Source organism: Nanorana parkeri, unplaced genomic scaffold (genome assembly GCF_000935625.1).
Source record: "Nanorana parkeri isolate BGI_ZX_2015 unplaced genomic scaffold, ASM93562v1 scaffold330, whole genome shotgun sequence".
In the NCBI taxonomy this organism is placed as follows: Eukaryota; Metazoa; Chordata; class Amphibia; order Anura; family Dicroglossidae; genus Nanorana; species Nanorana parkeri.
Window position 1 is genome coordinate 109,234 of NW_017306598.1, and position 17,292 is coordinate 126,525.

The window sequence follows — 17,292 nt, forward strand, 5'->3', positions numbered from 1 at the left end:
GGAGAAGAGGCGGAAGAGGGGGGGGAGGAGGAGGGGGTGGGAAGAGGAGGGGGTGATGGGTCAGAAGTGGATAAAGAAGTCCAGAGAGAGCTATAGAGGTGATGGAGCCGGGGCGCGTACGGCATACCTCCGAGGTCCCTGCCTGTTAATGGTTAGACGGAGGTGGATGACATCACCCCCAGGTAGGCGTCCGTTGCTCTATAAGCAACCCAGGGTCTCCAAGTGGACCTGAAGAGCTCTTCAGTGTTTCGAAGCGTGGAGGTCATATCCTCCATCAGGTATATCTCGTTAATCTTAGAGAACCAGAGGGAGAGGCTGGGGCAACAGGTTTGTTTCCATAGCAATGGAATGCACAACCAGGCTGCATTGAGAAGGTGCCTGGACAGAGACTTCTTTTATTTTGCAATGAACATGTCATTTAAGTGTAACAGACAGGTCAAGGTATCGTCCGATCTATCCGCCATCACCAGGTCCTTTAGAATGCCAGTCATCCCCCTCCAGAAAGGCAGCAGCTTAGAGAATGACCAGAATGTATGCAGTAGTGTGCCAGTTGCAGTTTGACATCTCAAGCACATGGGGGAAACTTGTGGGAACATAGAATGGAGGGTCGTCGGGACTCGGTACCAACGGGACACTATTTTGTAGCCGAGTTCCTGGGTCCTACACGTGATGGAGGAGTGATGCGCAAAGTAGAGTATTCGGTCCTTTTGGGCAGGTGTGAGGGTAATGTTCAGCTCCTTTTCCTATTTCGTCAGGAAGGACGGATATGTCTCCGGCGGAGGGGAGATCAGCAGAGAATAGAGTGTAGAGATTGCGTGGCGAGTGGGCTGTCCCTCTCTACAGAGCTGCTCGAAGGGGGTCAGGGGTCGAGAAAGCTGCTGGGAGTTAGGGATTGAGAGCAGGAAATGCCTCAATTGAAGGATTCCCCAGGAGTCCAATGGAGGGTCTACGAGTCGACCGAGTTCACTGGCGGAAAGCCATCGGGCGGACGAACGCATGTCACAAATCCGAAACTTGTTGGCGTCCCGGGCGACCTAACCTGCACCAACGTGGGAGCTATGGTAGGGTGAAGGCGTATCACAGGAGTCAAAGGTGAGGATAGCCAGGGCAGTCCTTCCAGGACAAAGTTGGCATCTTCCCTTTCCATACTGACCCATTGTTGGTCTGCCGGTGACAGCACCAATCCAAGACACGGGCGAGAGCGGTCGCTTTATAGTATTTGGTCATGTCCGGAAGGCCTATGCCCCCTCTGTTTTTGGAAGAGTAACGGTGTCAAATCGAATTCTCGCTGGAGCGTGGGACCACAAAAAGGCAGTGAACATTTGGCACAAGCAACGGAAAAACAACGTGGGGATATGGATTGGGAGGGCCTGAAACAAGTATAGTATCCTCGGAAGGATCGTCATCTTGATGGCATTGCAGCGGCCGAACCAAGATAGCGATAGGGAGTGCAAGGACAGGAGGTCCATTGGAGATCGGGAAGTAATCTGAGCGGGTCTCGTTCACACGGACAGCGGCCGACGGGAATGAATATAATGCAGAGATCCATTTTAACATACCGGGGCCCAAACCCATGTGGCGGAGGGTCGCCTGGATAAAGCGCCACTCCACCCTGTCAAACGCCTTCTCCACATCCGTGGATAACAGCATGAAGGGTGACAGGGTGGAGTGGGCGTGATGAATAGCATTAATCACTCTGGTAGTGTTGTCCCGCGCTCCCGTCCCGGAACGAAACCCACCTGATCTAAGTGTACGAGGTCAGGGATGTGAGGAAGCAGTGGATTAGCCAAGATCTTGGCAAAGAGCTTCAAGTCCAGGTTGAGAAGGGCTATCGGGCGATAGCTACCGCACTGCGAGGGATCCTTATCAGGTTTGGGAATGACCGCAATGTGCGCACGTAAGGCATCCCCTGGGAGGGAAGAGCCCGAGATGATGGAGTTGAACGTGGACAGGAAGTGAGGGGCGAGAAGGTGGGAGAAGGTCCTGTAGTATGGTAGAGTATAGCCATCAGGGCCGGGGGCCTTACCCGATTTAGCACTAGTAGGGGTGCCACTGCGGAGGAGCAATTGTCAGAGAAATAGGAGGAGATGGTGAATTCCAATTCGGATCTAATCAATGGGTCTTGCAGCAGTGATTCGTTTAAACGCCACGAGGGGCTTCTCGGGGCCCAAGGGAGTAATTCCAGTGCCATATGCACCGGGGCATGGTCAGATAGCAGGATGTCAGCAATCGAGGCGCCCCTTACAAGCGGAACATCCCTGTGTCTGAGAAAAAAGTAATCCAATCGGGAGTACGTGTTGTGGACAGAAGAATAGAACGTGTAATCGCGGGTCTGCGTGTTTAAAAAACGCCACATGTCAGTTAGTTGGAGGAGATGAAGTTCCGATTTCAGTTTTTTAAGGCATGAGTATGAGAGGTGAGAGGCTGCCCTAGATACATCTAGTAGGGGATCGAGGCCAAAATTAAAATCCCCCCAATGACCAACAGACCCTCCTCAAATTCAAGTAGGAGAGGGAGTACACGTTGGAGGAAGGAAACGTGGCCCACGTTGGGAAGGTATAAATTAACCAGCGTAACTAGTTGATCCCCCACCAAGCCTTTCACAAACAAAAACCTACCCTCTGGGTCAGATTTGAGGTCCCTGAAGGTCCATGCCACCGCTCTGGACAGTAAAACACTGACACCCTTGGACCTGGCAATGGGGGACGGGCAGTGGTAAGATATTGGGAAGTCTCTGTTCTGTAGTTTTGGAACATGGTCAATTTTAAAATGGGTCTCCTGGAGGAAAACCACATGGGAGCCCGCTTTCTTCAGGTCCACTGCGTGTGTGTGGGGGCGGGGACTTTTAAAAACATTTTTTCTTTTTACATTTTTTTATGCTTCTTTATTTTTTTAATGGTTCTTTAATTTTTGTATTACTTTTTTTTTTTTTACACACAACTTTATTGCTATTACATGGGAGGCCAAGATGCCCCCTATGGGATAGCCATTTTACATGACAGGTCCTCTTAATGGAGACATCAGTGGTCTCCAAGACCCCTAATGTCACCTAGGGACCCCCAGAGAAGCTGATGAAGCAGAGATCTGCTTCATCAGCTTCTGTAGCTGGAGAGTGACACTGAAAGCAGGAAGTGATGTAATATACATCACTTCCTACAATTGGGGACTGAGAGGAGATCAAAGGGAGTTCATATACTGAACTCCCTTTGATCTCCTGTCACAGAGCCGTGCCGGTCCTGGCCACATCGGATCTCGGGACCGGCAACGGCAGTGACAGCTGCTAATACAAGCGATCGAGCGTCTCTGGAGATGCCCGATCGCTTGAATGTAAAGCTCCCGGCCGGTCTGGAAACTGCTCGTCGGGCTCCACCATCCTCTCATCACAGACGAGCGGACTAGTGGATTTTTCAAGCCCTGCCTATGATCTACAGCTGAGTGACACACAAGATTAGCCACTGCCTGAGTAGAAAAGCTTGTCCCCTGCCAACATGCTGTAATGAAGGACCCTTGTTCTCTTTATGGAAGCAGTAGACACCCCATCCTCCTGAGTTTGAGCTGGAACTCTCCAATCAGCAACCTTACAGGTCTGACTTAGCACATGGCAAGTCAAGAGTTCTGTACAGAAACCACTGCTTCCACAAAAGAGAGCAGGCTTTTCTACTTCAGTTGTGGCTGCTTTCTAATAAAAAAAAATGAAATACTTTGTAAACTTTAATTATTTCGCCTCAAGGCACTATCTCCTATTTTAGACATCAGGTGGCCAGACCATATTTGCCATCTGCAATTTTGTACTTGTATGTTAGAGCCTCAAAAGTTAGTAAAATTACTATTTACTGCTAAGTGGGCTCCAGCAATGAGAAGGGTGTGGGTGATAAAGTGGCAGATTGTACCTGGGTGCCTGAGATTGCAGAGGAGGAAAGTAAGGGAGAGGCACAACATCAGCTAGGCAGGATGTCATCCAGCAGCAGTTTGCAAAGGAGTTGAGGGAGCAACCACACTATTCAACCGGATGAATCCCCAGTTCTACTCAGCAAGGCTCAGCAGTCTGGGCCTATTTTCACACATGTGCAACAGACAGCTCCATAGTGATTTGTAGCCTCTGCCTGTATCATATCAAGCATGGTAAATCTATCATTCATTTTGGCACCATTTAACTGTGATCTAAGTTTTCTAACCTCGCCCCAGCATCTCCAGATACATTGTTGACAGGCAGGTATCTCTTCCCCAGCTGCTGCTGCATAAAAAAAATATTCAGCCAGTCACCCCAATGCCCAGCTTCTTAATACTAGATCGGCGAAATTGCTGGCATTACAGCTGTTCCTATTTTAACAAGTAGAGTCTACCCCTTGAATTTGTAGCCTGTGCTCTACCACAGTAAAAGTTACCTGCCCACAATTTTTTACCCTAGAAGGCCATCTTTCAAAATGTAAGGAACATCTCCTCTTAGTTAGTTGTCACAGGATTAAGTTTTCCCCTCTAGTCCTGTTTTGGTGGAAACTCAATATTTTGTATTTACCCCAACATTCATTCCTGGTAAAAAAAAAGTGATCAGGACAATCAGAGATGGCAAAATCTTCCTAACACGGACACAGAGCAATACAAAAAATATAGTGGTTCTAACCCCTCACCATTTTTTCTTCAAATCTAAGAAAGAAAAGTTTTGCTTTTAGTTATACTTTTAGAAAGAAAAATCATGAAGTTTGTCTCCTGCTGTAAACAAAAAAAAACAAACACATCAAAGCAACATGCTAAAACAAAATTCACATAATTGCATCCCCACCCCCCAAGAACAATCCATTGATCATGCGTCAATTAAATCAAAATATAAGGAACGTGGTGTAAATCCAGCCAGAGATTTGGGTCCCAAGCAGGGACAGTTGGCAGCCAAGTGAGTTATGTGCATTCCCATTCATTCTAAAGGGCACACAAACACACATATTAGAGGGTTTTTTTTTTTTTAAACCCCACACAACTATACCTGCACTATAGCACACTAAAACACATGTACTTTTGCCAAAAGTAGTGCATGTATGCTTTTTCACACATTTAAATGTGTTAAATGGACCATTGTTAGTGTTAACACATATGTCAACACAGGAAAGTCGCAACATACGTAGAAAGGAGTAAATGGTCTCCAAGTATCCAAGCTGCTAAACTGATGTTGCAATGGCTTTCACACCAAGGTCATAAAGCTTCTAATGCTGCACGCATAACCTAAATCATGTCAAGTTTTAGCATATTTTATTTACATTGCAACTTTCTTCATCTTGCTATACCACAAACCACAACAATATATACTCAACCTCTAGCTAGATTTGCCCATGCCTGTTCTCTGCAACCTAATCATCCCTACTACCCCCAAGAAACAGACACATGCCGTATTAGTTCAACTAATCAGTCAATGAGCCACCTTTTACCTGAACACCCCCGAATCCATTAGGTCCTAGATACCGCTCACATTCTGCAGCAATGTCCTCCCACCGCCACTCAAACAAGTGGACAATACTTGTCCTATCACACAGCACATTAGGATTAAACTGAGCAGCACAAATTCCAGCCAACACTCCAACCACCACAAACCCCAGCAGCATCCTCGTCATACACTGGGCTATTACACCATATCATCATGTGCCATCATCTTTATTTATAGAGCTCTGTACGAGGCGTGACAGTAAACACCCAGAATTTAACCCTGTCCATCTCACAGTGCTAAGCGTGCTCCCATTTGTCTATTACATTCTGAATTTAGGCGTGTTCCTGAACGCTTGTGTGTGTGCATTTAGTCACAACCATCTTCAACACTGGTGCTATAAAGCAGAGTTTCACAAAGGTTTATTGCAAGAAAGTATATCTAAAGTCAAATTAATGACAGTTTGTAGTGCTTCCTCTTCTCCATAATCCTCTACAAAAGTAAAAAGATAAGCATGGTACCTGTATCCAAAGTCAGTCCATTTCTAACAATAAGCTCCCCCTTGCTGTGTATGTTCAGGAACCAAGCTTCAATTTTAGATTCCAGGAACTAAGCCTCAATTTCAGTTTGCAGGTACCAAACCTCAATTTCAGCTTTCTGTTACCAAGCCTCACTTTCAGCTTCTAGGCACCAAACTTTGTTTTCAGCTTCTAGGCACCAAACCTGGCTTTCTCCATCTAGAAACCAAGTCTCAGTCTCCGCTTCCAGGTACAAAGCCTCGCTTTCTGCATCTAGAAACCAAGTCTCACTCTCAGCTTCCAGAAATCAAGCCTCAATTTCAGCTTCCAGAAATCAAGCCTCAATGTCAGCTTCCAGGTACCAAGCTTCACTTTCAGCTTCCAGGTACCAAGCCTCACTTTCAGCTTCCAGGTACCAAGCCTCGCTTTCAGGTAGCAAGCTTCACTTTCAGCTTACAGGTGCCAAGCCTCATTTTCTACTTTCAGGTACCAAGCTACGCTTTCAGCTTCCAGGCACTAAGCCTTGCTTTCTGCATCTAGAAACCAAGTCTCACTCTCAGCTTCCAGAAATCAAGCCTCAATTTCAGCTTCCAGGTACCAAGCCTCACTTTCAAGCTTCCAGGTACCAAGCCTCACTTTCAGGTAGCAAGCTTCACTTTCAGCTTACAGGTGCCAAGCCTCATTTTCTGCTTTCAGGTACCAAGCTGCGCTTTCAGCTTCCAGGCACCAAGCCTTGCTTTCAGCTTCCAGGTGCCAAGCCTCATTTTCTGCTTCCAGGTACCAACCTCGCTCTTAGGTTTCAAGCTTTGCTCTCAGCGCCTAGGAACCAAGCCTAACTTTTACCATCCAGGAACCAGGTTTTGCTCTTTGCGCCTAGGAACCAAGCCTTGCTTTCAGTTTACAGCAACCAAGACGTTAGGGATGGAGGTGCGATTTTTATCTTAAATCAGAATTCTACTTTAAAACAAACTTTATTAAAAATGTGCATACATACATACATACAAGTATCCTGCATACCAGTGTTAGCACATTGTGTCTGATGTCCAATCCAAAAACAGCCAGTTTCTAGTGAATATTACTTAACTACATCACACTGTGCAGACACCCTCTCCACATGAAGTTTTGGACCTTGTTCTTCATCAGGAGGAGGGAACTATTCTTGCATCATCATATATAAAGGTACTGAACATTAACCACTTATTATCCAACCTTCTAATATAACTAAACATTGACCCCTTAATAACCAGCAATCCTAGGATACTGTGCTGGTGTGAAGAGCTCTGTGGATCATCTGCTGGTGATAACATTGCTTATCACATTAATTGCAAATGTAGAAATACAATGCCTGGAATAAGTGTGTGGTATGAATCAAATTGGGGGGGGGGGGCACCCGACCCCAGGTTGTTATTCGGTTCTTTACATTCCTAGTAATCCTATTTGCTGCTGTGGCTATCTGTTGCAGAGACAACCAAAAGGAATGCAGGAGGTGGCTTGTCAGAGGCATTGCAGATATAAAGGGAAATCACAGTGAGGGACATTTCTCAAGTAAATTAGCAACAATTAGGGATGCACCGATACCAAGTACTGTACTCGGTACAAGTACAGATACTTTTCAAGCTCCAAGACTAGACTAGAGAAAAATGTAAAAGTTAGGAGGCAGCTGTCATTTGTAAGGAGCACACGGAGCTCCTGGGATTTGTACATCTCTGTTTTAATGTATGATTTTGTTTTATAAATAAAGGGATGCACCGATACCAGTTTTGCAAGTACAAGTACTGGTACTTGCCCAAGTACTTACAAGTACAAGTACTGATACATTTCTGTTTATTGTCATGTGACAGATTTTCTAAAACAATATTGACTAATGATTTTAGGACAGTGGTGGAGTACCAGAGCTAGGTCCCAGCTGCAACCAAGGTAGTTCTCATGAAAATGGCAAGTATCGGCACTGGTACTCGAAAAGTATTGGTGCATCCCTAGCAACAAAATGCAAATGGACATAGTCAGTGTGCAGAAGTAAGCTTTAAAGAGGCTACATATGCAGCTTACTTTAATCGCAAAGTAATTGGATCCATAGACTTTATTTTCTACCTCTCTGTCTCCCTGTTTATGGTAACTGGAAAGCGGGTAAGCATTCCATTTGTTCAGCCTCTCTTCACTTCCTGGCCAAAGAGGAGGACATGAGAGAGGATGTTTCTCTCTTGAAACAAATGGTCCAGGAGTCTATCAGTGCAACTTTTTACAGCAGCTCCATCAACCTCCTCCCAAGTGCCAGAGCCTGCTAAGAGCCCTCAATCAGAAAAAGAGAAGAGGGAGAAGCAAACGTTTTCACTGCAATGGTATTGAGGTCTGGGTACACAATTACTAATTAGGGAACCCCATAGTTTTCGGAAATTCTGAGTCGTTTTCATTCATCATTTCTGTTATTTGGAAATTTTGGTACATCCGAATCTCTGAATAATGAAAATTCGTCCGAAAAACAAATTTTTCCGAAACGAATCGCACATGTCTAGTACTTGGCACAGATACCAAGTACCATACTTGGTACAAGTAAAAGTACAAGTACAGATACTTTTCCAGCTACTAGACTAGAGTAAAAACTCAAACGTTAGGAGGCAGGTGTCATTTTTAAGGAGCATTGGCTACAGGGCTCCTGGGATTTGTGTATCCCTGTTTTAATGTATGATTTGTTATATATATATCATTTATTAGGGATGCATCGATACAATTTTTTCCAGACCAAGTACAAGTACCAATACTTGTCCTCACAGATACCAATTACTGATACCTTTCTGTTTATTGTCATGTGACAGTTTTCTAAAACAATACAGACTAATAATTTCAGTCCGGTGATAGAGCGCCAGGGCCCGGTCACAACTTCTGCAACCCTGGTAGTTCTTGTGAAAAATGCCAAGTATCGGCACTGGTATCTGAACTGGTATCTGTGCATCCCTAGTGGTTAGTTCTCCAAGATGTTTGGAACAACCTACCTGCTGAGTCCCCTCAATTACTGTGTGCAAGTGTACCTAGAAGAATTGACGCTGTTTTGAAGGCAAAGGGTGGTCATACCAAAATATTGATATCATTTGGATTTCTCTTTTGTTAATTTACTTTCTGTTTTGTTAATTGACAAAAATAAACTATTAACACTTGTATTTCTGAAAGCCTTCTTACTTTGCAGCATTTTTTAACACCATTTTATATATATATATATTAATATTAGGGATGCACCGATACCACTTTTTTAAGACCGAGTACGAGTACCAATACTTTTTTTAAGTACTCACCGATACCAATTACCAATATTTTTCTTAAAGGGGCAGGTCACATTTTTTCTAAAGCAATACAAAATAATGATTTTAGGTCAGTTTCTTCATATTATGAAGAACATGAACATGAAATGAATATTTATCATGCCATTGCTAACTAAGGCTTGTATCCCCCTAGTGGGGAAAATAGATGATCACATGTCCAGACTCCGGAACACTGTATTGTATAGTGTGGCACAGCCATATCCAATTCTGCATACCTGGCTTTATATTATAAAGTTGTTATAATATAAAGCCAGGTATGCAGAATTGGATATAGCTGTGCTCATCTATTTTCCTCACTAGGGGGATACAAGCCTTAGTTAGCAATGGCAAGATCTACTTATTAATTTCATTATTTAATGTCTTTTTTTTAATATTATATAAAGTTAAACAACATTACAGGCATATATTATTTTTGTTCCATGTGCCCAGCCCCCATGCGGTGCCGCAGTGCTTACCTGCTGTGTCGTCTCTGTCTCCTTCAGCCACTCCATGTCACAGCCTAGTCATCTGCTCCATGCTAGACTCTTCTCCTGCTGATTGGATGATTGACAGGCTTCCTCACAAGTCAGGAGTGAGGACTGAGGACTTGGAGGTGGAGTTAACTTTCGGCCGTTCGCCCGTGGAGGAGTTCGCGGGCATCTTGTTTGATTGCAGACGCTATGGAGGTCCTGTGTGCGGCGGTTTTGTGTCCTTGAAGATGGCGGACGCGGCACAGGTACTCATTTTAGGTATCGGAGTATTTGCATGAGTACGAGTACTCATGCAAATACTCGGTATCGCCGCCGATACCGATGCTTGTATCGGTATCGGTGCATCCCTAATATATATAATATCTTATAAATTGGAGCACAGGCTATCAATGGGTTTAGAAGGTCCAGAAGGCTAGAGACACACATTAACCCTTCTAAGGCATTTTTAGACATGTCGACTTTGGTATCTATACAAAGCTAATTTCATAACATGTAATAATCTGTTTATCAGGCAGTAATATGGGAATATATGAAAATATAGCTATTGTTATGTAACAGTTTGGGAGGGAGAGAAAGTCATAAAGCATTCAGCCCTCCTGCTTCACGCTCCTCGACCTTCCTGATTAGGTAGGGGGCTGGCTCAGGGATACTCCCTAGAGGGCCCACAAAAAGTTGATGCAACAAGGTAGCCAGGAGAGTCTTGTTTAACATAAAAAATAAGCTTTCAGTTTACCATCAAAAATCTTTTTATGTAACATCCAGAACTGAACCTTTGCTAAGCTTGCCATCGAAAGAGCCAATCCAGATCCATCTTCTGTTTCATTGTCTGGACTCATTGTCTGGATTGGATGGAATGTATAAGACCCAGGACATGTTACATTTTTTAATTTTTATTACCCCTTTATATTTTATTGTTTTATTCATCTCTTTTTTTATGTGACATCTTTTTCTGTATATTTTTTTCTGCACCATTTATTTTATTAAAAAAGATCCAAAATCATTATGCTTATCTCTATGTAAATAAGAACTTAAAACTACACTAAACTCAGGAGTTAAACCTTAAAAATGCATTTAAGTACCTTAACTATTAACAGAAATGTAGCATATTTGTGTATCTGTTAGGCAACCAAGAAACCAGACTGAAACTTAAAGTACAGGTTTAGGCAACCAAGAAACCAGACTGAAACTTAAAGTACAGTTTAAAAAAATAAAAGGAGTTTATTGAAAACAACATTATTATTATTATTATTATTATTATACATGATTTATATAGTGCCAACAGTTACCTAAATGGCAAAAAACAATACAGAAAGTACAGTGCGAAGCCAGGGGTCAGGTGCCAAAACGGGTAGTCAGCCAAACTAGGCCAAGGAGCACAGAGAGCAGGATGAACAGAGACAATAGCCAGAGTCAGGAACCAGGAAATCAGTCAGCCAGAGCCAGGGTCATACACGGAGAACAGAAACTGCAGAGCACTTGGTTGATCAGAACAAATGCAAGGATGGAGAATGAATGGACAAGGAAAAGGTTAAATAGTGACCTGGTGCTTTCATCATGACTCTGAGACGGGGATTAGCCAGGAGTTTGCCAGTCACAGCAGAATGATGATGTTTTCATGTTCTCCCTGTGTGTCAGCACCATGCCCGTTCCACGCATGCGCCAAGTACCGCTAGGCAGAAGAATACGCGCATGCGCACAACGACCACTTCCCACAGAAAGACGCGCAGGATGGCGCACAGGAAGTGATGCGCAGATGGAGCGTGTTCTAAGAAAAATGTGCCAAAGGCGCACAGGAAGTGACATAATTGATTAGTTCACTTCCCTATTTAAACCAAGCCAGCCTGTCACTTACTTGCTGGGTTGTCTTATCAGCTCCTGTCTGTGTTGTGTCTCCTGTTTCCTGTCTTGAATATTAGATTGCCGTTGCCTGGATTTTGACCCTTTCCTGCCTCCACTACCTGCCTTGACTGCCACCTGCCTTTTTGACTCTGGACTGTTTTGATTATTCTTCTGCCTCTTCCTTCGGTACTGCAACTGACCACCTGGATTTTGACCTCGGCTTGCCTCGACTTTGAATTCTGGATTACCCTTCTACTTGCACGGTTTCATACCTACTGGCACTCGTGCCACTCGGTGTCTGCCTGGCCTCTGTCACCATCCTCAAAGGCTTTTAGACACGAGGTGCAAGGGAAGCCTCCTCAACCATCCAGTCTCCCAGACCAGGTTCGTAATACTGTGCTTACGTGGGTTCCCTCAGGGTACTCCGGTTTCCTCCAACACTCCAAAGACATGCTGTTAGGTTAATTGGCTCCTGTCTAAATTGGCCCTTGTATGTTATATAGGGATTTTAACTGTAAGCTGTTTGAGGGTAGGGACTGATGTTATATAGTGTGCACTATATGGAAAGCGCTATATAAATACCTGTAACAAATAAATAGAAAGGAGGGTAAGAAACCCTGACAGTCCCCTCCCCTCAAGGACCTCTCCCTCATGGGATAACAAAAGGCTTATAGGGAAAGCGAGCATGGAAGGCACAGACGAGGGCAGGGGGTGTTAATCAGAGATCAGAGGAAGGAACCAAACAAACACTCCTCTGCATCGCAGCCTTTCCAGTGGATCAGGAACTGGACTTGACCCCTGGTAACACAGATGGCTGAAACTCTGCCCAGGGTAGCAGATCAGCCCATTTGCCATGATGGTCTGAGACATTGCAGTAGAGGAATTGCTCTGGTTGGATCACTCAGCGGCGCCTACAGATGATAGGCCAAGGAGAAGGAGAATCAATTTCCCAACTGAGTGCAAAAAGGCTGCCAAGACAAGTTTATTGTATGACAAGGTTATTGTTCTCCCACAGGCCTTATCTGAGAGCAAGAATATCAGGAAGCACACCTTTTGACCTATCAGATGGAAATGCATGAGGAAGAATTTTAAAATAAATACCCACTTGGTTAAAGGGTTATTAAACCTCCTGTTTTTTTTTGTCCGGGAGACGAGGAGAGACACAAGGTAAGTCTATGGACAGCGTGCACCCGCATGCAGACACCGTGTGACAGGAAGTGCCAGCAAGCACAGAGGAGTCAGCGCTGGATCGGAGACACATCGGAGAGAAGGCTGAAAAGGACAGGAAAGAAGAAGAAGATCGGATTAAGGGACATCATTTAAGGTAAGTGCTTTAATTAACATTGGGGAGAGGGAAAATAATGTATCCTTTAATGTCACTTTAAGGAAGCCGCAACATTGATTTGGATCACCCCCATAGCGCTGAGGGAGAGGAGCTGAACCAGACATATCCTTAGGGACTGCTGGTTCCCATGCGTCTGCAGAAATGGAAGCTTCCGATACTGGGCATTTTCACGATTACTCATACTCATGAAAATTCCCTAAAACGAAGCGCCAATTAAAATGTTTTAATAAAGTGATATCTCAGGCACCCTATAGACCATCTACACGCACATGTGCACAGAAGGGAATTATTTCCCCACGGGAAGGGAGGCGTACATCAAACTTATACCCAAACAGGGGAAGGATTTGACCAACCCGGGTTCATATCGGCCTATCTCGCTTATTAATGTGGATGCGAAGATTCTATCCAAAATCCTCGCTGGTAGGTTGGCGGGGGTAATGCCCAGCCTCATACACCCAGCACAAGTGGGATTTGTGAAAGGCAGAGCGGCTGTCATGGACCTGAGGAGGGTCATCCTTGCCCTCGAACAAGTAAAGCCGTTTCCCGCTCAGGAGTATGCCATAGTGACTCTTGATGCGGAAAAAGCGTTCGATAATGTGAACCTGGACTGGCTATTTAAGGTCATGTCCACGCTTGGGTTCCGGGGTAAATTCCTATAATTGCTACAAAAGATGTACTCCTCCCCTGCTGCGAGGGTATGGACCCAGGGAGCTCTTTCCAGACCAATAAGGCTACACAAGGGAACCCGACAGGGATGCCCGCTATCCCCCCTATTGTTCAACTTAGCACTGGAACCGCTAGCCAGATATATCTTACAAACTGACACCCTGCAGGGCATACCGATCGGGAAAGAGGAACTATGTGTCTCCCTTTTCGCCGATCTTATCGTTCACATCCCGACCGCAAAAGGACGTACTGACTATCCAGACCCTCTTTGATACCTTTAGCACTTTCTCAGGGCTCCGCATAAACCACTCCAAAAGTGAGATACTGTTTCTGGCGGCAATGTCGACCTCATCCGTGGACAATCCCTCCTCATTCGCAGTGGCACGTCGGGGCATCACCTACCTGGGAATCAAAGTAGGTAAAATACCATCCTCCTTATACACCTTAAATTTTCCTCCTCTTATAGATAGAATAGTGCGGGAAATGAAAAATTGGCAGGGCCTGCCCCTCTCGCTTTTCAGGAGGATTCACTTAGTGAAAATGACAAGCTTTGCGAGGCTGCTGTATCCTTTGCAGACGGTACCCTTGTTGTTAAAACATGAGGATATTCAGCGCCTCAACAAGGCAATGGTTCACTTTATATGGCGCTCAAAGCATTCGAGGGTGGCATTGAAAAAGCTGTGGCTCCCGAGAAGCGAGGGGGGGTCCAATTTCCCTAATATCAGACTGTATAATTTGGCATGCATACTGCGTCACGCGGTGGACTGGCTAACGGACAGCTCGAGATTCTCAAACATTGATTTGGAATCGGCCCTGGTGCAACCGTGGGACTTGAAGGCCATAGTACATTGCAAATTATCCAAGCTGCCAGAAACGCTGGGCCATCACTTGGTAATCCGGGATACAGTCTTGGCATGGAGGGCGATCAGACGCCGATTGGGCCTATCGCCTTATATGTCAGCACTATGTCCTCTGCGGGGAAATCCTATGTTCCCTCAGGGCGAAGACTACGCGGCTTACAAGTTGTGGCACAGGAAGGGGCTAACCCTCTGGAAACAGTTGTTCCAAGAGGGTACTTTCCAACCTTTATCCTTCCCAGACCTGGCGCAAAAGTATGCATTGCCTGCCTCTCATTTTCTGTATTACTTGCAAGCAGATAAAACGTGGCATATGTTCTCCAGTGACCCCAGAAAATTGTTTGCCTCCTCCTTCCGGGAGAGCCTCATTTCAGGAAGGACTTACTCTATATCGGATATATACCCAGGACTGCAGCGTACTTACGTTGCGCACCTATCCTCAACAAACGTCAAAGAATGGTCGAAAGACTTCCCAACACCGGATCTGGTGGAACGTATTGTTGATGGCTATAATCTGATTCGCAGACTTGTGGTGAATGAGACCTGGAGGGAGACCCAGTTTAAAATAATGCACCGAGCCTATGTGGCATACTTCCGTCCGGTTGGGACAACTCAGCAGGAGTTGGTGTGGATTAGAACGTCCTTCACTAACGCATTGTCTATGGTCCTGCCCCTCTATGGTGCAATTTTGGACAAGGATGGCTACTTACATCGCTTCTATCCTCCAGTGGACTCGTCTAGACCCACTGCTGTTCCTATTCATTATCCCAGAGTACGCTGCTGTGGACCCGCTCAAACAGAATCACAGGGGAAGGGACTGGCTGCACATCTGCCTGTTGGCAGCCAGACGGTGTATTATGCGATCCTGGAATACTTCTACCACCCCCGCTACCTCGAGTGTCACAGCAGAATTAAAAATGTTGTTCCTCAGGGAGAAACTAGATGCTGAAAACAATGTAGACACATTAACTAAGAAATTCTTCTGGAGATGGAAATACTTTCTTGAGGTGATCTTTGATGAACAGGAACTGACCAACATAATGCAACCCTTTCAATACTCGAAATGGTACCTGAAGAACAAACTGTCGGGAAATCTGGGGCCACTGGAGGTGCTTTAAAGTTATAGTTTAAGTTATAATTAACATTCAAGATTGGTAGATCGATTGCTAGATTGCTTAACTATTTCCTAAGCGATTAATCAGATACACAGTGACCAGTATAGAGGTTAGTGAAATAGCAGGGTAGTAGGTAAGCAACAATAGGCTTGTAGAGTACTGCTTATAGTTACCGGGGCAACCAGCACGGGAAAAATGGAAAGTGGGAAAGTTGTTATTTCTGGTGCAATTGTCGAGGCAGCTGTGAGAAAACCTCGTATTCTTTGTATTGTATGTCATGATATGGTACGACTAACCCCGTTGGCGGTTTAGCTGCAAAAACAGAATAAAAGTTTGTTTAAAATTGTTTTTTCTTGAAACAGTCGGCTGTCATAAGGTCCTGTGCTTGCTGATGACCTCGGGGCAGCCTTCTGGGAACCTCACAGTGGCTCTTTACAGTTCCAGCCCACATATCTCCTCCTTCCAGTTGCCTGCACAGCCTCCTGAGATGCCCCGCACAGCCCTGGTGAGACCCTGCACACAGCCCAGGTAATACCGCACACAGCCCTGCTAAAACAGCACACATCCTTGGTGAAATGCTGCACACAGTCCTGGTGAGACCATGTAGCCCACCACTGTCCTAAAATCGTTAGTCTCTATTTTAGAAAAACTGCCACATGACACTCAAAAAAAAAGGTATCGGTATCAGTGAGTACTTGGGGAAAAGTATTTGTATCAGTGCATCCCTAGTATATAGAGCATACTTCTTGAACCCAAGCTATGCTACACTTTGATACAATGGTCTGGACCCTCTTAAGACTCTTGTACAATGATATAATGGTCTGGATCCACATGCATTTCACATGGAAATGGTTGTTTTTGGTTGTGATTACGGCGATTAGGATCACAATATGGTCCGAGATTAGATTGTATGGGGTTGATTTGCTAAAAGCAAATAGGTTGTTAACTTTGCAAGCAAATTTTCCCTCAGCTTAGGGAACGTGGTGAAGCTTTGCGGACTTCCAACATCCAATTATGTGCAAAAATACTGTTTTTTCTCCTTGTCTGCAATGGGGCATTCTTTGCAAAGTTTTACAAAGCTAAAGGAAAATTCCTTTGATAAGTGAACAGCCTATTTTCCTTTGTTGAATCAACTGTCATCTTTGGCTTCAGAACCATCCCTGTGTCAAGACTAGATGACATGTAAGACATTTCTGGAGAATTATCTCAATTATTACGGTATGGATAACAAATTTCCAAAACACCAAAAGCACTTTTCATCGCAGATGAACTTTTCCTTTTTGGCAACCAGAAAAAACTTCTGGGCTGAGCCCCAGTGATTGCCTCTCAATTGTCACCTACTAGCAGGACATTGTATGCACACCCAGGAAAACACACATGATCTGAACATTTGGCCAAGTGGGTTGTTGATGCTTCGTGATCAGTTCTGATATCCTTTCTGTACCATATGGTGAACTTCAATCTACAGAAATGTGGATGTAATCAGAGGAACTCTACTTTGCGATGCATGTGAATGGTGACAGATTTATAGTTCAATATTTGTAATTGTAATATTTGTAATTACATTCCTCCATTACTTTGGTGATAAGAATAAATTTCCCTGTTATATTGAAAGTCAGTATTAATTTCCCCATTACCTTTGTGTTCAGTGTTAGTGCATCTGTGGTGGGTGAATTTCATCTGTTACATTGGTAGTCAGGGCAAATCCCCTTTTACATTGGTAGCAAAATGTAAATTCCCATGTTACATTGATGATCA

General features: G+C 44.6%; 1 protein-coding gene across 1 annotated transcript in view; it reads right to left on the reverse strand.

Annotated features, from left to right (window-relative positions):
* The window catches only part of LOC108788519 (pancreatic alpha-amylase-like), a 20,060-nt gene extending 14,456 nt beyond the window's left edge, over positions 1-5,604 (reverse strand). Inside the window, exon 1 of the mRNA XM_018558293.1 lies at positions 5,418-5,604. Coding sequence (XP_018413795.1) covers positions 5,418-5,600 — 183 coding nt within the window. The 5' untranslated portion in view covers positions 5,601-5,604. The remainder of the gene's footprint in view (positions 1-5,417) is intronic.
* Between the last annotated feature and the right edge of the window lie 11,688 nt (positions 5,605-17,292).